The 23,320-nt window shown below is 43.0% G+C and overlaps 4 protein-coding genes across 5 annotated transcripts; 3 read left to right on the top strand and 1 right to left on the bottom strand.

The window, feature by feature from the left end:
• Window positions 1-1,229: 1,229 nt before the first annotated feature.
• LOC131879376 (protein l(2)37Cc-like) lies at window positions 1,230-2,555 on the bottom strand. Its single transcript, XM_059225676.1, has one exon. The coding sequence runs from the start codon at window positions 2,315-2,317 to the stop codon at window positions 1,499-1,501; it is 819 nt and encodes a 272-aa protein (XP_059081659.1). The 5' UTR covers window positions 2,318-2,555; the 3' UTR covers window positions 1,230-1,498.
• Window positions 2,556-10,219: 7,664 nt separating this feature from the next.
• LOC131879274 (peroxidase-like) lies at window positions 10,220-14,662 on the top strand. Its single transcript, XM_059225548.1, has 10 exons — window positions 10,220-10,516; window positions 10,595-10,849; window positions 10,920-11,057; window positions 11,130-11,390; window positions 11,459-11,845; window positions 12,287-12,465; window positions 12,617-12,803; window positions 12,859-13,529; window positions 13,601-13,911; window positions 14,518-14,662. The coding sequence occupies exons 1-10, from the start codon at window positions 10,366-10,368 to the stop codon at window positions 14,585-14,587; spliced, it is 2,610 nt and encodes an 869-aa protein (XP_059081531.1). The 5' UTR covers window positions 10,220-10,365; the 3' UTR covers window positions 14,588-14,662.
• A 141-nt stretch (window positions 14,663-14,803) lies between these two features.
• LOC131879171 (chorion peroxidase-like) lies at window positions 14,804-18,227 on the top strand. The gene is made up of 11 exons (XM_059225419.1): window positions 14,804-14,919; window positions 14,974-15,186; window positions 15,249-15,389; window positions 15,470-15,730; window positions 15,806-16,186; window positions 16,258-16,430; window positions 16,491-16,677; window positions 16,746-17,007; window positions 17,078-17,483; window positions 17,549-17,859; window positions 17,924-18,227. Exons 4-11 carry the CDS (start codon window positions 15,703-15,705, stop codon window positions 18,051-18,053), a joined length of 1,878 nt encoding a protein of 625 aa, XP_059081402.1. The 5' UTR covers window positions 14,804-14,919; window positions 14,974-15,186; window positions 15,249-15,389; window positions 15,470-15,702; the 3' UTR covers window positions 18,054-18,227.
• Window positions 18,228-20,494: 2,267 nt separating this feature from the next.
• Window positions 20,495-23,192, top strand: LOC131879170 (alkaline phosphatase 4-like). 2 transcript variants are annotated; one of them, XM_059225416.1, is made up of 7 exons: window positions 20,495-20,705; window positions 20,799-21,028; window positions 21,099-21,288; window positions 21,750-21,994; window positions 22,068-22,310; window positions 22,378-22,960; window positions 23,037-23,192. In XM_059225416.1, the coding sequence occupies exons 1-7, from the start codon at window positions 20,579-20,581 to the stop codon at window positions 23,174-23,176; spliced, it is 1,758 nt and encodes a 585-aa protein (XP_059081399.1). In that variant the 5' UTR covers window positions 20,495-20,578; the 3' UTR covers window positions 23,177-23,192. The 2 variants fall into 2 exon arrangements, with proteins under 2 accessions (XP_059081399.1, XP_059081401.1); XM_059225418.1 differs by having other exon boundaries at window positions 22,378-22,970.
• Window positions 23,193-23,320: the final 128 nt, after the last annotated feature.

Genomic DNA, 23,320 nt, shown 5'->3' with positions numbered 1-23,320 from the left:
TGGTCTAACATCTCTCATTCGTTCGGACGGCCTTCCGGGTTAAGTGGCCTCCGTCCAAAGATGGCATTCGGTCGAGCTTGGAGCCCACCAGAGCACGCGGTTTTTTGTCCAAAATGTACATTGTAAATGCCATCCGACTACTGTGGTTTGTACAACCAAATAGTTTCTAAAAAAGATTACTCGCTTACTTTCATGAAAAATCCAGGCACACCAAACGCATGATTTTAAATGATCATTCTTCTTCTTGATTGAACAACTTCTTGCGTTAGGATTGGGAAGAGATGTTCATAGGATAAATAGTCTTGATGACAAATATTGTTTCCCACACAGATACCCTCAAATTCATTGTTTTAGACCAACTAAGTTGAACAAATTGGTTCCGATATTCGAGCAATAACGTGTAAGTACTAAAGCTACTCTATACTGCTCTTTTAAAGTTGATCCCTTTCACCCTTAAAAGGATCTGTATGTAATGAGAACAGTTTTTTATTGCTCGGTTGAAAAAAAGCAAAACATAGTGTAAACGGTACGAGGCACCAACAAAATATGCTGAAAACAATCTTAATCTGTGGGTTGCAAATGAAGAAAAGATTATAAAGCCAACAGCAAAACAAAAATCTAGGCTAAATAAGAGTCATCGACATTCTGCCCATGCAAACTCTGCCATTAGTATTCTTTCCAATTGTAGAAAACTGCCTGAACAGTCTCGTTTTAAAGGGAGAATTATCATGATAGAATGGGACTTTTTTCTACTTTGTAACAGGCTTACAAACCTCAGGACGGCTGACCTACCGAAAAATAATCACTAGGTAAGCATTAGACACTGAGGAGCAACCTTTGAAAACGACCTTTGGTCAGGCCCTCTAGATTCACTCACACCAGTCATTAGGTGATATATTGGCTCTAGGCTCAGGCCTCGCATCGGCCAAGTCAAAATAATCGCTTCAGGAACGCGATCTCGACCTAGAGTTGTTAAAAGGGATCAACACGAAGATAAGTATCCACTTCGCCACTTTAAAAGGGTGGCTTTTCTCGGGCCAAAAATCATTAGTACCTCGACTTCCGGGTGAGCTAAATGGGAGCAAATTTGTTGCCCAACGGCCCCATTTAATCCAAGCCAGCCCTACCAAGATCCTTATCAGCATGATGGAGCATATCGTAAATCGTGGAACTCGAACCCTTCCAACAAGGACCACGCTGCGTGCAAAAATAGGTCAAATCCGGTGAAGCAGGATTAGATAATAAATGTATTCATTCCTCTGTATGCATTTTGTGTCGGTCCTGATAGAGTAGCTACTCACGATCAGGGCCTAGCCCGGATACAAAACAAAAATTTATGTGAGGCGGCACAGGGTGGGGGGGAGGATATAACCTGGGTCCGGATACGAGCTCGGACAATACAAATGCTCAGACACCGACCCCACGTCTTTCTCCAGACTGGTGGAACGAAGGCTCATGGTTTCTGAATGGGAGGGGCGACAAGAGGCGGGTTTTAGATTCATTGAGGCAACGACAGCAGCGTTTGTTGACCTTGCGGCAAGTAAACCACATTGCGCGAGGCGGCCATTTGTCCTGAAATCTCCTCGGCCGTTTCGATACGTCGCAGCTCGACCAAACCCTCGCCGGCCTTTCCGAAAGCCTTGGCCAACAAATCCGCAGCCTCCGTGTCGCCCTCAGCCGAAATAATGGCGGCCTTCTTGGTCTGCTCGGCCATCTCGACCAAGAATCGGGCCTTCTCAGCTTCCTGTTGGGCCACCTGCTTCAACTCGACGGCGTGCGTAAACTCACGGCCGAAAGTGCAATGCGTGATCGAGATGTCATCCAAAATGAGCCCGAATTGCTGGGCACGATTGGTGAGCTCGTGGTCAATGCGGGCCGAGACCTGTTCCCGCTGCGTGATCAGCTCGCCCGCATCGAATTGGGCCACCACGGCTTTCAAGACCTCGTTGGTGATGGAGGGCAGGACTCGGTCCTCGTAGTCAATGCCCAAGGTGGTGTAGATATTAGGCAGGGCATCGGGTTGCGGGCGGAACAAGACACGGAGCGTGATGTTCACGTTCTGCAGATCCTTGGAGCCCGTGATGGAGGGCACGTTCTTGGGACGCGACCGGATATCGAAGATGATGGGCTTCTGCACCCAAGGGATCATGAAGTGCGTGCCTTCGCCCATCACGTCCTGTTTGACGCCGCTGAAGCGGTCAAAGATGACGGCCCGGTGACCGCCATCCACGTTGTACAATGCGGATTGAGCCACACCTCCGGCGATAGCCAGCCCCACGCCCAATTGCCCCAAACGATTAAAGAGTTGCGCCGCCATGCTGGCCCAGGCTGATGGATCCAATGAGAGAAAGAGAACGGTCGATCAAATCCAAAAGAAGGGGCGGGAGGGGCGGGAGGGGATCAGTATGAGCTGTGAAACCGAAACGTCCGGTGTTGTTACTTGTTACGATCAGAACAACGCAAGTTGTTCGGAAGTTCGGCCATGTGATGTGTTACCCACAGTCCACCCACAGCTTGTCCAGGTGCCATGAACGTAAAAGCGCAAAGTGGCCTCCATATACTAGATCGATGATCAAGCTCCGACCATTTATGAGTTGAACAGGATTTAGTCCAGCTGGGCTGTGGGGAATATGAATTGTGATCAGGGGTCTAAACGGTCTAAACGCTAAACATGGAGACAAGGGGCGATAGGTGGCGCCGAAAATCCCCCTGTTTGGAGACACTGCTGAAGTTCTTGAGCTCCGTGAGCTTCCCACAACAGACAGCAGCTGATGAGGGAGAATCAGGGCGATCAGGGCGAGAGAAGGAAAGCCATGCTGTGATCGAAGGCTGTTGGTGCGGACAAGGACCATGCGGAATCAGGGCTCCCAAATCAGTCTTCGTCAATATTAATAGTCGACGCAAGTGTCAAGAAACAATCACAAAACTTAGGCCAAAGCCAGAGCTGATTTCAAGCCTTAGCTAAATACTTGTAAAACTCACGCACTAACGCAATTTTATAAGCGGTATTAGTTTAATATACTTAAACTATATCACACCCAAAGCACATACTAACTTTTACCGTTTGACACAATACAAACATAAAATCTGGACCAGTTGAACAACATGGCCCATGTGACAATGCAAATAGACGCGATACTGCTACTACTGTTAAAAAAAAGCATTTATAAGATGCCATTTTCAAAAAGCTGTTCCATGGAAGTTAGGAGAACTCTCAGTCAGTCCCTTGAGAAAAAATCAGCATTTGATAAGACATTTTTCCAAGTCTGAAAGTCAGACTTGGACAAATTTTTAAATAATATTCCAGATTAACCCTATATTCAAGGACTAACTGAGGTTCATTATAGAGACGTTGGCTCTGGGGAAGTTTGCTCTGGGCGAGTTTCCTTGGGTAAAAATCCATCTGGAGAGTGTGGGGAGAGTTTACAATAGGGGAGCTAAGCATCTTGATAGGTGACTACAATATCATCTAATTGCTCAACTTGACTAGCCATGGCAGTTTCAACAAACTCTCGAGTAGATTACGCAGAGAACCACTTCCTTTACAACTGGTGCATCAAATACCTTTGGTGAGGATGACTGAACTTGTTTGGCGTGTAAAAAAAGTCGAATCATATTTCGGAAGGATAAGGTGCGTTTCCTACCAGATCAAAAAAAAGATTTACTTAACAGAATATTTTCTTGATGGCAAGTGTAAATATGGTTGAAGGAATCATACATGAACGTACCTAAACCTCACCAACTTTGGACTGAATCTTTGTCTTGAATTCATTGGGCACTGATCTTGATTAACTTGATAGAGATAGCGAGCTTGCGTCGACTAAGAACTACAGGGTTGGGCCTTTTTAAGCGTGCACCACTTTACATTTGAATTTTCCCACCGTTTCGTTACTGGCGGCCTCTGAAAGCTTCAAATATGTACCACTGATGTTATTGTGAACAAGCGAATCCAAGTTGAGAGACTAGAAACAATGGTAGCCTCAAAAATGGACCTGAGGTGTTGTGTGATTGACTTGTTTAAGCAAGGAAAATCTAAGGGCGATATTCTGCAATCTCTCAAACCCTCAAAGGTTGGTCAAAACTCTCGAACAATTAAACGATAACTTGAGCTCGGGGCTTCATGTGATAGACCTGGGAGGGGACGAAAAAGGACCAAAAGGACCCCTGCCATCATCAAGAGAGTCCGCGAGAAAGTGCGTAGAAATCCCATGCTGCCTCAAACTGATTTGGATAAAGACAATGAAATGTCCCCAAAGACCATGAGAAGGATGCTTAAAGAAGGCCTGGGATTCAAGAGCTATCGGCTTAAGCACCGGCACTTGATTTCTGCCTCAATCAAGGCCAAAAGGCTTGACCGATGCAAAAAGCTACTTCAGAGGATAAAAAATGGCACGCTCCCAAACCCAGTATTCAGTGATGAAAAACTTTTCACAGTCCAGGCGAAGTACAATCGCCAAAATGATCGAGTCGTTTCAGGTGACATTCAGTCCCTGCCCATGGGAAAAAAAATCTGTCCTCAGGCGCCAGAAACCCGCCTCTGTCATTTGTCCAGCTCCCAACCCAATGCCATCAACGTCGGGAGCTGACAAAAGATGTGTTCAATCTGACCCATCCAGTCTAATGCAATGACCAAGATTTTCATCATTTACCTCTACCCACTTGTTTATGTACCATCTGCAATTTCCCTCTTCACTTTTTTCACGTGCACAAAACCAATCCTAGTCAAACTCATTGTGATATCACTCTCTAGTCAACTCTTTTATCAGTTTTGACCATTTTATTCTTTTATCAAATGCTTTTTGTATATGATATTTATACATACAGTTGTATACATTTTACAATCTGACAATGACCAAGAGTTGCAATAAAGTTTATTATTATCATTAACTCTGAACATGAAAACCATAGAAAAGTAGAATGCTTAAGTCCACAGGAGCTGTACTGGATGAGCATGATTTTAGGTAAGCTGACGCTGGGTGGCAAGGGACAATGGCACTTCATGAACTCTTGCTTTAGGCAAATTAAGGTGCTGTCAAGTGAAGAAAATTCAAGGAAAATGTGGTCCAGCACCTTGATTTTTGGCATTTTTTGGAGAGGGAGAACTAATGGTGTATTTAGACGACACTTGATTGTCAAACTTGCATCCCTGACTCTGGTACCAGCAAACAAATGAACCTGCCAGAGCTTGCCTAAACGTCCCCATAATGGGGCTCAAATTGCAGTTTTTATCCATGTGGTGGAAACGTTTAACTGAAACGCAAAGAACAAGCCTCAGTTCAAGCGTCCAGAGGTGTCGGAATTACCTTGATTACGTAAAGTGCAATCATGTCGCCCGCATTCAAGCACATTGTTGGGAGATTGACACAAAGTTCCGAATGCCTCATCATTGCGTTGCAATCTTGGATACATTTTCTGGCACTTTCGAGATGCATTGCTAAACAAGGGCATTCAATAGCATATGTTATTTGCTCTGCTAATGTCCGAATCTTTGTTTGACATGTTACGTGTGTTATGCTCAAAAAAGCATGTATTGATTATTCTACTGCTCTTTCTACATGCATAGTTGTAAGATTCAATGGAAATTAAAATAAAACAGGACTAACGCACGTTTCATGCGAATAGGGCTAGTCAAGTAAACGCGTTCATGAACAACTGACGTTATTCCATGGAGAAAAATCAAAGACAACATGCCCAACCAAACCGCACTGTGCATGCATTGGATTTTGACATTTTTTCCATTTTACATGCTTGTATAGGCAATTAGCCTTGTGGTATTGGGCCAATTTGATAGTGCGTTCACTGATTAACACCAAACATGTTCATTTAGTAGGGTTTTGTAACACAACTCGCTCAAAATCACTCGATTATTGAAAATTCAATGGGCGAATGGTGTGAGTTGACTGTGATGTTTGTCTTAGTTTTCTCTCCCCAAAATACCCAAAATCAGGGTGCCGGACCACATTTTTCCTTGAATTTCCTTTACTTGACATCCCCTATAGGGCTTGTTTAGTGAACGTGTTCATGAACAACTGATGTTATTCCATGGAGTAAAATCAAAGACAACATGCCCAGCCAGACTGCAATGGGCATGCATTACATTTTGACATTTTATTTCATTTTAGCTGCCTGTCTAATAGTGCATTTAGACGACACTTGTTTTGACATCTATTGTGGTCACATACGGCTTTCACATAACATATTCTCGAACACAAGGCCACTTATTTGATTTGGAACCTGCTCCAATTTTCTGCGATATGTGAATCAATTCTCAGGCAAGGTCAGCGCAATCGCCCAACGCAAGATTAGGGGTGACCTTAGGGATACAATTGCAATTGGGATTTTTTTTTTCACGATCCTCAATCCTGTTTGGGGCGAAATTATTTAATGACTAAAATTCAAGTTTGAATGTGTTCAAACTAACGGCATCTGCGAGATATGTTGGAAATTTGAAGAAACAAAATGCATTTTGACATAGCTTTGAGTGGTCAGATATGGTCTCCCCTGGAGTTTAACAATTGACGGACAAAGAGCTCCCATTTCAACCAGCATGACCAGCAATGAAATAAATCAGATGCTTTGGTTGTATCAAACAAGTTTTCACATGAATGGGTGAAAATAGCTACACCTACAATTTTCTACCCTATTCCCCACATCCAGGACCTTCCTTGCCAATGACAGGGCAAGAAAGTCATCTCTAAGGTACATTTGGTCAAGGTTATGTAAGGTTAGGTTAGGTTAGTTCAGGTCAAAGCCTCGTGTCGAAGTCTAAGATATCCGGCATCACTGAGAGGACCACTCTTCTGTCGTGGAGGCGCGTTGTCCATTTTAGAGAATTACCCTTTGAAGGCCTGGCCGATGCACAAGTTGCTGTCCCAGAGACTCGTGCTTGCCACACCTCCATCACTGGTCTCCTGTGGGAGGAACCGCCGCTCACTAAAAGTGCTACATTGCTCTGTGACACTTGCCCATTTGTCCTTGCAGCATGACTGCAGCGTGTTTTTCAGGCTTTCCATAACCTCTCACATCCTGGTGCCCTAGCAACCTGTCGCCTCCTGGACGTTTTGTCTGGAACTGGATGAACAAGGACATTGCCCAATGGTTGCACAGTTGTGTGCCGTACCAACGTTCCAATGTCTAGCGCCACACCACTGCACCCCTGCACTAGTTTGACCCGCCTGGGCATCACCTCAAGCACATCCATGTCGACATTGTTGGTCCTCTTCCCGTCTCTAATGGGTTCCAGTACCTCTTCACCATGGTGGACAGGTTCACGTGTTGGACAGAGGCAATACCCATCAAAGACCAAACATCGAGCACTTGAACGCAAAATTTGTTGCAACATTGGATCTTCCGCCATGGCGTTGCACTACACATCAGTTCTGATTGTGGCCGCAAGTTCATCTCCAGTTTGTGAGGTGCCCTAGCCAAGCTTCTTGGGTGCCGCCTTACCCAAACAACACCGTATCACCCATAGAGCAATGGGATGATTGAACAATTCCAGTGACAGCTGAAAGCTTCACTTCGTGTAACTGACCTCTACCACTTGGACCACCGAGCGGGCAATCATCATGCTGACCATGCTGCGCCAGCCACAGCTTCGTGAGATCATGCAAGGTCTCAAAGCTTCTGTCCCACTCTTATATGTCTGCCCGTGCTCACATGTTTCCACTACTCTCCAGTCTGTAGACTACGTCTTTGTTTGACTCAAGGCTGGCCCCACGCCCTTGCAGCAACCCTACAACGGACCTTACAAGATGCTGGAATGCCATGACAAACATTTTGTATTAGACCTTTGCAACCGCTCTGACTCCGTGTCCATTGATAGGCTAAATCCGGCCTTCATCTGGAAGCACTGCCCTAGCTGGCTATAATGTCTAAAAGGCCTAATTTCAAGGCCAAAAACCATAACAAAAGTGCCGATTAGGACCGTTAAAGGAAACTTAATAAGGTATTTTTAAAACAAAAGAGCATGTCATCGAACTCAGTTGGTTCAAAATAACCGCTTACAAAGTTGCAGTCTTTCATTGAAAATGTTATCCACACTGACAGGCCCTCTTCAGGGGAATCACGCAATTACTCGTACTTCAGGTTTCGTGGTAGTTTGAATCACTTCATATTCCCCGTCAATCAGAACATTTCTTTGTGACTTAGTCCAATGTTTTATTATTGTTCATGACTCGTCCGTGGCACGTGACTCCGATAAGTACCTCAAACCTTGATAAATATATGTCTAAGAATTATAGAGATGTTTGTTTAAAGTGCCCTTGGAGAAAATTGAAACGCTTTTACACAACAACAAACAAATGCAGAGTGCTCGCTTAAAGAAGTAGAAGATAAAATGTCATGAAACAACATATTTTCTGACGTTTACTGTTTGCTTTTATCAGGGTAAAATCATCAGTACAATCATCTACAATCGAGTTCAATGTCCGAGTACGGCATCGATCCAAAGGCTCGTATTTTGAAAAAGTCTATGCAGATGAGATGATGAGTAAATACGGCCAAACATTGCATCATGTCACATTTTGAATGCTAAAGTAGGATTTTTTGCATTTTATACATATCTTATATTTCTTATGCACATTTCTATGCACATTTTGACAGTGGCCAAATCCCAAAAACATTGTCCGTATTTTTCCGTCAAGTTAAGGGGTTGTAACTGAGTGGCTGAAAATGGATCGCAAAAAAACAAGGCAAAAACCCTCCACTCAGGTGCCGTGGGTTCAATTCCCACCGTCGGAAATTCGCGTTTTTAGAGAGGATATGTGGCTAGCGCAAAATCTGAGTGCCAGAGAGGTCCCCAGTTTGATTCCCCATCTCAACTTTTCCTACCAAGACTTCAAACTACCAGCAACATTCACAGAAAAGGAACCAACCTTAAGTTGGACAATAACATTGCTTATTGGAAACGTTGGAAAGTGTGATGGCAGCTCTGTTTGCCGACAAGGCTCACATCTGAATATTTCAGCAAAATCAAGGGGTTGTGACCATTCTAGTTTATTGGCAACTTGCTAGTTTGATTGTCAACACAAATTTCCAATGAACTTAACTGAAGATACAAATATAATCAACTAATGATAATGTAATGGAATTCGGGTTAGCTTGAGGGAAGCAAATGCACATTGTTTTGCACAAACCTGGCATTTGCCTTTTTTGTTGCTTAAGTATTTAGTTTGCGCTGATTTGTCCTTAATTTGCTTCTTCAAATTTAAAACATTTTCGTAATTTTGAACCCAATTTCCTAGTTGCAGACCATACCGTTTTGTATGTTTTGATCAGTTGTGCAAACATTAGATTTTAGTGCAAATTTGTTTTCATACGTTTGTTTGCATGTTTAAGTTCTTTACATACCTTGTGTCAAAAAATGAAAACAATTCTACATATTTCGGCAGTTTCAAATGATGAGTCACTGAGACCGATACTTGTGTATCTGCCCGGTCAAATCTTGTGGCTATCTTTTGGCAGTTACGAAACAGGAAACTTTTAAAGGCCCATATATGGTTTTTTTCAAATGGGCGGAATTTTGGCGTGAAAAGAAAGTGCACTCTTTTGTTTGAGACCATCCTAACTGATTTGTAAGTTTGGTCAGTTTAGGATCAGACCGTTTGACGCGGGGAAATACCAAATATTTTTTAAGTGAAGGCGGCGAGAGCTCGAATGAATTCGGGAATACTTGCTTGCTTGCAAGTGCCAACTTCAGAGAAATATGGGTCTTCCCAACAAGTCAAACGCATGAAGGACCATGCGCAAAATACGCTTCTAAAATCATTGATGGTATCCAGCAACTTCGATCCCAACAAAATAATGTGGCGTTCTTGCTTGGCTATGCACCTCTTAAAGACCTATTCAAGACAATCGTTTGAAACAAAGGGCAACCATGGCTATTCTCAGTTGGGTTTGCTTAAGGGTTATCGAGTACTAGGTTCAGTTCACTATATCGTTATATACGAATAACAAATAGGTATGAACAATAAAAACCAGATTGGCTATCAATAGTTGGGATGGTATGGTTCTTCATGCTTTGTAGCTTGATTGACCAAGCGCAAGTTGGTGAGTGTATTTCAAAGCTCTTTTTGTCTTGGTATGTCCACATTTGGTTGGAAGTCTGCCTCATCCCTCTTCGTACTACACTCTACAGGTACCGTACATACATACGGAGATGCCGGAGATATATAAATGGGCAGACAGGTCTCTCCTCCATCAATCTTCGAACATATCATAAGGCGTTGGTATTGTAAAACTGGATTTGGTCGCGAACCCAACTGGAGAGTGTTCTCCAGGCATTTATTCAGTCGGCTTTGGGTAGCCGGATGGTGAGCATCTCTCGAAAAAAAAACAGTCGTACAGAACAACCTAGCTAACAAGATGAGACAAAAGTGCGCGGAAGTTGTTTTCGTTGTCAGTTTGTGTCTTGCATTGGCTTTTGCACAAATCCAGTTTGGCGGTAACACGAGAAACTCTGGATTTACCAACCAAAATGGAAGGCAATCCTCCAATTCCGTTGGTGGTGGAAGAGGTTAGTGCTAATGATTGAAACTTGCGTAATTGAAGTCATTGAACTGTTACAACTCTCTTGATTATGAATCCTCTCTAGGGAGATGTTCTACTGTTAGCGGTCCCAACCCAGGAAAACCTTGTATCTTTCCTTTCACATATCAAGGGGTGACTTACAAGGGGTGTCCCATTGATCCCGAAGATAGTTCTAAGAGATGGTGTTCCACTCGAACGGATCGAAGTGGAAATCACGTCACGGGACAAGGCGAATATGGCCATTGTGATCAATCGTGTCCAATCCATAGGTCCCAGAGCAACAATAAAAGAAGACCCGGCTCTGCACCCAGATCTGAAGGTATGCTGTATTACAGTTCCTCATTCTGAGATTCAATGGGATCCATAACCAGATCCATTTATCATCTCAGGCTGTGCTGGATCCGAAACTTGCCATGCCATTTCCGCGTGTGCTCTTCGATACAGAGTGGGCGAATTATTGTCCAAAGCTTGTGTTCAATCGAATGGTGCCGCTGGATTATGTTGTAATGATGTGACAAGCAATCGAAGTAAGTGAATTTAGGCCTACTCAAGCGATTGCCACATCCTGCTCATTGGCATGTCTATTAAATGTTCCGCAGACATTGCTATCCCCAGATTAGCGGAGGTTGTATCCTTGAGGGGTGTAAGCAACGAAATCATTCCTAATGGAGAGACTCGGCGAGTCCTAGACATTGGAGAGAGCTTCTTCTCGAATGTTACGAGGTCGTATCCCAGGAACGTGTTACCCAGAAACAGTGGGACGTTTACCCATACAAGGCTTCAAAAGCCCAAGAAGGGCACGCAAAGACTCCAGAGATTGGCGGTAATTGCTATGGAAGCGGCTAGATCACTTCGGAATGGTAATAATCACTTTATATATATACATGGGCTGATTTGAGGTGAGGACCGCAATTTATTTTCACTTTAGGAGGGAAGGTCCAACCGAATACCATTGCTGTGCGGGGAGCCGACACTCGTAATACGGTTCTCGAGGACTGCTACGATCCGATCACTTGCGATCAGTCTATGAGGTATCGAACAATCGATGGGTCATGCAATAACCTTCGAAACCCGTTGCAGGGGAGAGAATTTACACCTCTCAACCGCATTTTGGACAATGCATATTCCGATCACATGAACTTGCCTCGATTGAGCTCCACAGGCTCCGTTCTCACGTCTGCTCGAATTGTCTCAACTGCCACCAACCCCAACTCAAACCAGCTAACATCTTCAGCTCAAAATACGGCTCTCTTCATGAGTTTTGGACAATTCCTGGATCATGATCTCTCGCATGTGCCCATTCAGGTCAACGATGGTAAGTTGCTCAGAAGGCAGGTTTTTTTTCTCAGAGACAATGAACAGATAATTTTAGTTATGTCCGCTCTTAAAGGTCACTCTTTTCTAATATTTAACTGAAAAGGCAAGTGTTTGATGAAAAATATTGTTGTGATGAACGCTGATTGGCTATGCATTATATTTGAAGTAGATCATGTTTACCATAAAAATATGGTAAACTGAAAATATGTTGTTCGGATCGATCAATATGACTTAAGAAACTTTTTTTTCGAAAGTCGGCTCACGAATTTTGATGGCATGGTGTTTCCAGGTGTTTCTGATACTTTCAATTTCATTTTGACGAGCAGAGAGACGCCATCGGGCAATTTTCTTTTGCAAAGTGTGATGGCCTTCGAGGGACAGCCAAAGTCATTAACTACTGTAGTACACAGGGACTAAAATCATCATCTTTCTTTTGAAGGTGGAGCAGGAATCAATTGTTGTACCGAAGATGGCCAATTTGCAGATGACGCTGAAGTGTCGTGTTTTCCCATCAAACTTCCAGCCAATGATCAAACGTTTGGGGGACAAAGTTGCATGAACTTTGTACGATCTCAAAGTTCACCTAATTTTGAATGTGTCCCAGGGGCAACTGAGCAGGTATTGTGAAAATTATGCAGTTTATCACAATTTTATCCTGAACAAATGTAGACGGAAGATTGTAACTGTGATTAAAGTTTATGCAAGGTTGCTTTTGTCAGGCACTCCTTGAAGTGAGCTTCACTATCAAAATTGTCATTTTTCGACCTAGATGAACCAAATCACTCATTGGCTGGACTCGTCTAATGTGTATGGATCAAATGAGGAAGAGGCCGATCGTTTGAGAAGCAAAGTTAATGGCTTACTCAAGACCGATTTTGATCCCAGCGGCAAGGAGTTGCTTCCCACCAATGAGAACGAAAGCGATTGCAAAGGAGACAAGAAGTGTTTCTTAGCAGGTAGGTCCAATGCTTTTGGAAAGAAACACTTTTAGACACTCGATTTCATTGCCAGGCGATGCCAGAGTAAATGAACAACCCAATTTGGTGGTCATGCACACCATATTCGTCCGAGAACACAACCGCGTGGCCAGAATATTGAAGTCCATCAATCCACAATGGAATGACGAAGTCGTGTACCAGGAAGCCAAACGTGTGGTCAATGCCGAGTGGCAACACGTGGTCTACAATGAGTACCTCCCAATCCTTTTGGGGTCGCAGTTCATGGAAGTGTTCGGGATCCTACCTTTGAACGGCGTACATAGCACGGATTATCGTAATGATTTCGATGCCCGAATCACGAATGAGTTTGCCAGTGCTGCTTTCCGAGTTGGACATACTATGATTCCCTCCTTGGTTAAACTTTTAACCGCCAGACGGCGCCAGGGGAGCGATTCAAATGGACTAAGCAGATTTTTCTTCAACGTGGACACAATTCGAGAGGGGAAAATTGACGATCACATTCGAAGCATCATAAGTGAACCCATTGAGGAGGTGGACAATAAGTTCACGCCCGAGGTCACAGAGCGACTTTTTGATGGAGCCCTCAACGGAATGGACCTGGTGGCCCTGAACATTCAAAGAGCCCGGGATCATGGAATTCCCAGCTATGTGTCTTATAGGCGGATTTGCTTGGTGGGGAATGCGCGGACTTTTGACGATCTCAGCAATGTCATTTCCCGAGAAGTGAGAACCCTCGAAATCAGTCGAAAATGAGACGATGGCAGAGCAATTTTTTTCTTTTTCTTATCCCACAGAATATTGAACTGCTGAAGAGAGTCTATGATCGTGTGGAGGATATCGACCTTTTCGTTGGCATGAGCATGGAAAGGCCTCACACGAGTGGGGCTCTGGTGGGCGAGACCTTCTTGTGCTTGATTGGAGACCAATTTGCTCGTCTCAAAAAGGGGGATAGGTTCTTCTATGATCTCAAGGATCAGTCGGGCAGCTTCACTCTGGACCAATTGGAAGAAATCAGGAAGACTTCAATGGCTAGATTGCTTTGCGACAATTCCGACGATTTGAAGGAAATTCAACCCTTGGCCTTCAGAATCCCACTTGGATCCACGTAAGTTTGCGGGTTATGGCTGGGGTCGGAAAGATCTTGGTTAAATGAAGGGTCAAGCTATTTAGGCTACGTTTGGTTAAAATTACCTTTTGTCATACACAATTTGAAATCGATGACCAGAAATGAAAGGTGAGGAATTTCAATTATTTTATGAAGAAACTTGCGTAGAAAAAGCAAAGATTTTTTTTTCTCTCACACACACGAAAAATGCCGTTGAAATAATTGTAACCAAAACTGGTTTTTTCCTGATTGATTTGAATCTGTCGCTATGCATCCTTAATGTTGGCCGTATGTGTCTACCGGCTAAAGTCATATTTGTAAATGTTAAACTTATCTAAGCACTGGATCTTTAAACTGTAATAGATAAAGCTCGGTCAAACATTATTCGTCGAGTCTTTTGTTCGGTTTGACTCAGGTTTAGCTAAAAGGAAATGTTGTTACCTTTTTAAAACTTATTTTAAAGGCATTTGTTGTGACTGGCCAGAACTAAAGTAACCCCCAAAAATGGAAATTTTTTTGTCGAAATTCATATCTTATCGTTCCGACCCTCAGCTAATACAGTTCTGGTATTGTTATCAATCTAACAATTGGAATTTCCTCTTTCAGCAACCAACCAACAAGTTGCAATGATTTTCGCACCATTCCATCAATAGATTTCAGTCCTTGGCGGCAGTAACCCAAACTGGTTCTTTTTTTTGTAAATTTAAATTAAGATAATGTGAAGCAAAAATAAAGCTAATTCTCAACCGTCTCCACTGATGATCTCTTTGTCTTGAAGTGCACAGAATTGATCCGTCCACTTCCATTATGACAAAATAATCGCAACCAGAATAGAAGGTAATAAAAAACCAGTTTCAGCCTACAAAGACAGCCAGTTTAGTTTGCCAAGTAACTTTTTCAATGCAGAAAGGATGGTTGTCGACCAATGTTCTCTGGTTAAGATTTGTCTTCACATTCTGGTGCTTTTAGTAGCTCTAAAGTCGTCCAACTCGCAAAATACAACCTCAGGTAACCATTGGTTTCATTTTTATGCCTGATTCCAAAATGACCCATTCAGATCAGTTTGCTGGACCGTATCTGGTCCCAATCCGAATGTTCCATGCGTGTTACCATTCAAACACGAAGGAACCCTGTATACAAGATGTCCTCAAGACCCTGTTGACCTTAAAAAGCATTGGTGTTCCACCAAAGTGTCCGAGGACTTGATCCATCTTACGGGACAGGATGAGTATGGCCATTGTGGATCCGATTGTCCCCTGGAAGCTACCACGAGCGGTTTGTATCATCAACTTGTTTGAAAGTCAACCGCATTTAAAGGCAATTGTTTTTGGGACAAGGTTGTCGACAACCGGAAAAGTGCCGTCCTGTCTCAGCTTGTGCCTTGCGTTATTCACAATAGACTGCCAAAACTAAGATCTGTGACCTGCCAGACATACGAGGGCTTGGCCTTTGTTGCTCAGAGTTGAAGAATTCCGATAGTGAGTCTCAAATTTTATGCTTTGTCTTCGGACAAACAAACTGCATTAAGAAGAGTTGTGTCAATGGTCTATTTGAACAGTTCGAAGCGTTTTCCCGGTCCCCAGTGAGCTCTCAACGAGAGTGGCCAATGATAACTTTGTTTCTCGTGGGAACACCAGAACTGCTTTGGCAGCAGGATCCGATTTCTATCAGCACCAAACTGATGCTATTCCCAAGGCCAGTTTATCTAATTCGACGGAGACCTTTGTCTACTGGCATCTCCACAAGGCCAATCCTGGTGTGGACAACATCAACAGACTTGGTCTGATCGCCATGGAAGCGGCCAGACAACTTGAAAAGGGTACCCACCACCACATATTCCCTCCATTCCATCAAACTATGTACTGATATACTCGTAACATGTAAAATATCTTAGGCGGCATGATTGATTCTGGGACAGTTGAGGTCCGAGGTGCAGACATCTCGGAATCGATCTTAGATGATTGCTATGAAACACCAGTCTGTGATCCAGAAGAGCCATACAGAAACATGGATGGAAGTTGCAATAACTTGAGGGAGCCTGTTTTCGGCAAGTCGCTCACTCCCTTACAACGAGTGCTCAATCCAGCCTTTGAAGACCATTTCAACCAACCACGTTTCGCCGTTTCGGGAGCCTCTCTGGAATCTCCTCGCAAAATTTCATCCAATATCGTGTATCTGGAACAGGAATTGTCAGACCAAGTGTCTTTGATGTTCATGGCGTTTAGTCAATTTATCGATCATGACTTGGCACATGTTCCAATTCAAGAGGGAAAACGTGAGACTGATCATCATCCTTAGAAAAAAAAATTGCTTTCAGGCAATTGACCCTTCTACTTATTTTTTTAGAGGGCGAGGGAATTGATTGCTGCCTTGAAGGCAAAAAGGAAACACCCAGCACGTTTTGCTTATCCGTGGATGTCCCACCTAATGATGAAATTATGCATTGGAGTAACTGTATGAACTATGTTCGTTCAGCCACTGCTCCAAATTTGGCTTGCGTACCAGGAAAAAGCGAACAGGTTTGACATCGATTTTAATACGCAATACTGGTCTTCAAAGATGAATGTGATTTATTCCAGATCAATCAAATCACCCATTGGTTGGATTTGTCTCTGGTATATGGTTCCTCCACGAATGAATCCAAACAATTGAGGCTGTTCGTTGGAGGCCGTTTGAAATCCGATCGTACGGTGCCAAACACAGAACTCCTACCTCCGGATTTGAATACCCCAATTTGTAAAGGAACCCTCCCTTGTTTCTTAGCAGGTGAGGGATTTCCGATTTAAAAAGCATTGAACAAGCATGACCATTGCACTTAATGGATCTGGTTCCAGGTGACGCAAGAGTAAATGAACAACCGTATTTGGCCATTCTTCACACCCTCTTCTTAAGAGAACACAATCGAGTGGCCAAGACCCTTCAGGGCCTCAATCCCAATTGGAACGATGAGACGCTTTTCCAAGAAGCCAAACGTGTGGTCACGGCAGAGTGGCAACACATTATCTATAATGAGTACTTGCCCACCCTTTTGGGACCCAATTACATGCAGGTGTTTCAATTGTGGCCTCTGACCAAGGGATTGAGTCAAGACTACCGGTTAGTTAGTCAGGCCATCTACAGGTTCAAGTGTATCATTTGAAAGATCTCTTTGACAATCCAATCTTAGCGATGACTTTGACCCCCGAATCACCAATGAATTTGCTTCAGCTGCCTTCCGAGTTAGTCATAGCATGATCCCGGAGAGTATCAATCTTTATTCGTCTGACGGACAACAGACCTCAACAATCCAAGTGACCGAAATGTTTCAAAATGTGGACCTTCTTCGAAATGGATCTTTGGACGATCTAATCCGAGGCTTGGCGTATGACTCATCAGGCATGGTGGATGACAAATTCTCTGGGGACATCATTAACCACTGGTTCGGAAGCCAAAAATCTGGCTTGGACTTGGCAGCCCTCAGCATTCAACAAGGAAGAGACCACGGTATTCCTCCGTATAATGAATTTCGTCGGGTCTGCAAGATTGGTCAAGCCAAGTCTTTCGAAGATCTGTACGGAACAGTCTCGCAAGAGGTTGGCCATCTAACATAAGAATAAGCAGGCTCTCTCAATCACTTGATAACATGATTATATTCTAGAATATTGACCGACTAAAGATCGTGTATCAGAGCGTGGACGATATCGATCTTTACACAGGGATGCACGTTGAAGAGCCCGGTTTCAATGGAGCTTTTGTGGGCCCCACATTTTTGTGTTTGATAGGCGATCAGTTTGCTCGATTGAAAAAAGGTGATCGTTTCTTCTATGATCTTGGCAATCAAACAGGCAGCTTTTTAGACGCTCAGTTAAACGAAATCAGAAAAACCTCCATGGCCAGAATAATATGTGACAACGCGGATGAAATCCAGTTTATACAGCCCTTGGTGTTCGGTTTACCTTCCAACCCATTGTAAGCCTTTCGTTTGTCACATAGAATGTGGCTTTCTGAACTGATCAGGGATTTTTTGTTGCAGCAACGAAGATACATCATGCACCAACACGTGGTCCATTCCGGAAGTGATCTTTTCGCCGTGGAAAGAGAAAATTAGTGGAGGAAGAAATAGTATCAGAAGCGGCCAAAGTGATCCATGGGAATTGTTTTAAGTTATAGAAGTGATTTATGACACGATTTAATCATTGCGTCATGGGCTCAAAGCATAATCTGTTTGTGGCGGCTTTTCCTTATCGGCTTATTTTCTGCGCAGCGTTTATTGAAAAATGCATCATAATCTAGTCCTACAATAAATCTGCCAAAGAAGGCATTTTCATACCAAGTAACTCTGCAACCGTTCATAAAGGTACGTTAACCTTATGAGACCTTGAATCCTTGTTCGTTTATTTATGTGTTACAACGTAGAAAACTTGTGCGGCCAAATCATGAGAGCAAAAGTTAATGTCATTCTGGATTCTATTGCAAAACAATTCGGGTTTCCATTCCTAAAATCAAATGCATATAAATTCCAAAAACAGACGAACGATTGAGAGCCTGGGTCAACACGCTTTATAAAGACAAAAGACAACCCCCAAATTTGTCAAGTCAAGGACACACTTAAGAGCCGAAGATGGCAAATACGGACCCATGTCCTTCAAAGTAATTCGAATTCGAGATGATCGTTCACATATTCCCCTCCCAGCACTCACAGTAATACTTTCCACTCTCTACTTCTTACATAGACGACTGGGAGATGAAAAATTGAAGCAGACATGAGGAGTTGACAGAAAAGCCAAATAATCGGAGAGTTTTTTTTTCTGATTAGTAGGTGTTCGGGTTTAATCTTGACCTGCCAACATGACTGGCCTTCACAAGGATCCATGTAAATTGCGCGTAAGGAGCGTGTTGTCGTTTATATTTTCCTTCATGAAGGTCTGTCAAAATAATCGAACCCGGGAATAACTCCTGCGAGAAAATGGTTTATTCACTATTTTTGTTCAGAGCATTACATAACAAGGTTATGTATTAATCTAACATGGCTCTTCCCCATCTAGTTTGGGCTGACTGGAAGGCTGATGTTGGAAATACATGGAACCTTTCCTATTGGTTTTAAATCCTTAGTATAGCGGTAGCAGCCTTGATCTGATATTTGGTGCCTTTCCCTTCAGCGTCCAAAGTTTCATTGAATCATTTCATCTTACAATATCACAACTCAAGGCTTCTGATTTGTACTTTTCTGTATGTAAAAAAAGCTCCTCTCATGCGTTGCTAAACAAACAACAATCGACAGTTTTCTTTAGGGTTTCACTGGACTGACCTTTAAAAAGGGTTCATCTTGTGCATCTATTGAGATGATGCTTGCACGCATTTTCATAACTTTGACACTAGTGAAAAAGTCAATACAATAATTGATGATAAGTTTTGAATTGTACGTTAGAAACGTCAGGGCTTCGAATCGTAGATAATGCCTCAATTATTCAAACACGAAAAGAGTCCCGATAAAAACATGTTATCTAACACAACTCAACATCAATGTTTCCCTCATAGAACGGTTGTTTTAAGACTTTTTATTATTTGCAAGCAGTCTTAAGTACTGCTAACGATCTTGTAATAACACTGAGGAGCTTTCCTGAGTTCATTAAGTGCGCAATAGTTCTCTTGCTGTCTGTGAAATTGATAAGCGACGCAGACGAGCTTTGGCAGACATTTCTAACCGTAAAGGAACGTCTTTTTATTTCGAATTGTTCTTAGTTAATCTAAAGAAATCAAATGAAAGAACCAAATATTACCATGATCAGAAAGCCGTTGAAAAATGAAAGGGTATTTTGTACATCAGTATTGTCACACTGGCCACTGATTCAAGGTCAAAATCAGAAGTTATGTTCACAGTATTATAACTTTATGAAAAAAGTACAGAAAATTCGAAAAATAGCATATTACAAGAACCTAATGTAGCTGCGTGGTCTCAAAGGGAGCGAGAACAATACCAGAATCTTCTTGGTATGTAAGAATTCCCGGATTCCCGTTGCCGGATGTCATTCTTTTTAGTGAGGAGATGCTGCAAAGTGTCAGTGTCCTGGTATGAGAAATGTATAGGGTTCGATTCTCCTCCCCAACCTTTCTCAAAGATACCACACCCACAAATGGAGAACCAATCTGATACCAGAAAAGAAAAATTGGCTTCGTTGGCAGGCAAGGTCCTAGCACATCAAACCTCTCAAAAAGAAAAGACATGGACAAGACAATGTACAACTTAAGATAACCAGCATGCACAAATTTAATGCACCGTCTCCTGCGTTTGAACAACACCTCTGATTTTCCCTGCGCAAGTCCGATTATTCTAGACCACGTGCTCCGAAAACAGAGTTATCGATTTTTCAAGTTGAAGACGAAAGTAACGGACCAAAAACGATTTTCGTTTGACAATTTGAATCAAGATCATTCTGGTACGATGTACGTTACATTGTACTTCTATTTTTAGATTGCTTGCTTGCCTTCGATCTTGGTAGACACGTGGCAAATCTTTGAGTGTTTGTTCTATCTCTAATTTTGGGCCACCTATTAAACATAGTGTGATATGCGAAGTCAAGGCTTATCTTGAATTTCCTAATATAAATAACATTAATGTAACGATGCTCTAAGTAAAATCGTCATTGTGATCCTCGCTTTCAACGAGTCAGGTAGACAATCAATCAAGATGAAAGGAGTCTCATTGGTCCTATCAATTGTTTTGGTCCACCAAGCCTTGGCCTTCCAGCATCATGGCCGCATCAGGGATGAAATGGTCAATATGAAATTCAATAAGGACCTAACTGAAGCTGAAGGTAAGACCTACCAATGGATTCGACTTGGCTTCGTTTGGTACAGATACTCTTTTGCCACGATAAATTACATTTCCTCTCTATCGTTATTTGTAGACAAAGACTATTGGGATGAAATGGGCATCGAAGAGATTGACGCAGCAATGAAGGCCACGGTTCTGAACACACAGCAGGCCAAGAATGTCATTATTTTTGTGGGCGACGGCATGAGCATCCCGACTTTGACGGCTGCCAGGATTTACAAGGCTCAAGTTGGTGGGAACATGGAGTCATCCGAGAAGGAATATCTTACATTTGAACGATTTCCCCATCTTGGACACTCGAAGGTGAGTTGCACTCTGACAAGTGTATCGCAAACGAAACGGCATTGGGATCGAAATACGGGTTCCATTCCAGACCTACGACATTGATTACCAAACCCCGGACAGTGCCTCCACAGCCTCGGCCATTTTCACCGGGGTGAAGACCAAGTATTACACCATGGGTTATGACTCGGGTATTGACCACTATGACGTGACCAGCATGAAACGAGCCACTAAGGTCGATTCCATCTTAAAGTGGTCTCAAGACGCTGGAAAACACACTGGTAAGAAATCTGTCACCATGTACTGTACATGTTATTGTGTGTTCCATTGCTTGAAGACGACAAGGTAGTTGTTTCATTCCGTTACTTTTCAATGGGTAATGTTTTTACTCAAAAATCGCACTGAAGTAAGAGATGTTTTTTTCATTGCCGTTTGAAGAAAAGCAAATCTCGATCCTCATCCGAGGAATGTCACTTTAACACAAAGGACAAAACGGAACCCATTTGAAGGCCAACGTTTCACTTCTTCAAAGTGTTGGAACTAAAGTTTCCCTATGTTTTTTTCCCATGGAAATGTTGTGCATTTGTTGTCAAAACCATTTTGTTTTATTCATTACCCAAATAAGATTGTTGTCTTGAAATGGCTTTACTTATTACCTCCTCTGAGCAACGTGTTTTTCAAAGTCGGTTTGAATTTCCAATCGGTAATTGGCTCTTTTCTTATTGATTAACCTTTTAAATAGGCTTGGTGACCACTGCCCGAGTAACACATGCCACACCTGCAGCCCTTTATGCTCATTCCTTTGATCGGAATTGGGAATGTGATAGCAAATTTGAAGACCCAAATCTAGAAACTGCCCCAGACGGGTTACACGATATCGCTCATCAATTGGTGTACGATGCCCCTGGAAACCAAATGAAGGTGGTTATGGGTGGTGGATATCCATCTTTCTACCCAAAAGAGGCACGAAAGTCCCTCGAAGCTGAGGTATCTGTTTATTTATGGTGTTTTTTCGAGTGGGAGGTAAATGCGAATTAATGCCGATTTTCCTCGCATACAGGACATGAACCGATACGATTATGATTTTGATTGCTTCCGGAGCGATAATGAAAATCTGGCCGACAAATGGCTGGCCGACCATGAAAACAGCGTACTCCTACGAAACTTGACCTCTTTAAGCAATTTGGATGTTGCCAACACCGACTACATTATGGGACTCTTTGCTAAAACTCATGTTGCCTTTGAAGATGCTAGGACTCCGGAGGATCCTTCCCTCGAAGACATGACTCGTGCCGCTTTGAAGGTACAGGCTTCCGCAATATTTCCGATCGCTCGGGGAAGATCAACAAACAAAATGTTTTTTGTTTTAGATTTTGCAAAAAAATGAAGGCCAAGGATTATTTTTGATGGTTGAGGGTGGCCGCATTGATCATGCTCACCACAATGTTTGGGCTCGACGAGCTCTGTCAGAAACTGCTGCCATGGATAAGGCTGTGGAGGCTGTGCTCGAGGTCTTGAAAGACGAGCTGGATGAAACCTTGATTATTGTCACTGCAGATCATGGCCATACTATGTCCATGAGTGGTTATGCAACACGAGGTCAGGACATTGCTGGTCTCAATGGCGAAATATATGACGATGGTCAAGGCTACACCACGCTTAGCTACGCTAATGGAATTGGATACTACTATCACAACTTGTTGGACGACAGCAACACCAACGTGACTCGAAGAGAGATCACACAAGAAGACACGATGGATATGGGGTTCCTATATCCATCAACAGCCTACAAAAAGTCCGAGACCCACGGAGGAGATGATGTCGCAATCTTCGCTCAAGGACCTTGGAGTCATCTGTTCCATACGACTCACGAGCAATCCTACATTGCTCACGTTATGGCCTTTAGTTCTTGTGTCGGACGGTACTCCGATTATCCCCATTGCTCAACTACTCGTAACTAGATGCAAGTTCTGCCGCATATTGATTGCTCAAATTCTGATGTGTTTCCATTCTATAACTTCCCTTTTAGAGAGCTCTTCATCTGTCGAACCTCCGAACTCGTCGTCAATTATCTCTACCTCCAAGATTCTTCTCGTTTTCGTTACACTTTTGGCCTTGCTGAATTTATATCCTGTGGTTGAAGCCATGAGTTTGACCTGCGGCAAATAAACTATTTCATACCAAACAGAGCGTATCTCGTGATTCTCATCCCTCCCTCCCATTGTCCTTCTCGCGGCATCCCGTTTTTTCCCAACAATATCGCCTCAGTAATTAAAGCTCTTAATGGGCATCAAACTGTATTATTTGCCTTGA

The sequence above is a fragment of the Tigriopus californicus genome, chromosome 4 (assembly GCF_007210705.1).
Source record: "Tigriopus californicus strain San Diego chromosome 4, Tcal_SD_v2.1, whole genome shotgun sequence".
Taxonomy (NCBI): Eukaryota; Metazoa; Arthropoda; class Copepoda; order Harpacticoida; family Harpacticidae; genus Tigriopus; species Tigriopus californicus.
This window is presented reverse-complemented; position numbering and strand designations above follow the sequence as displayed.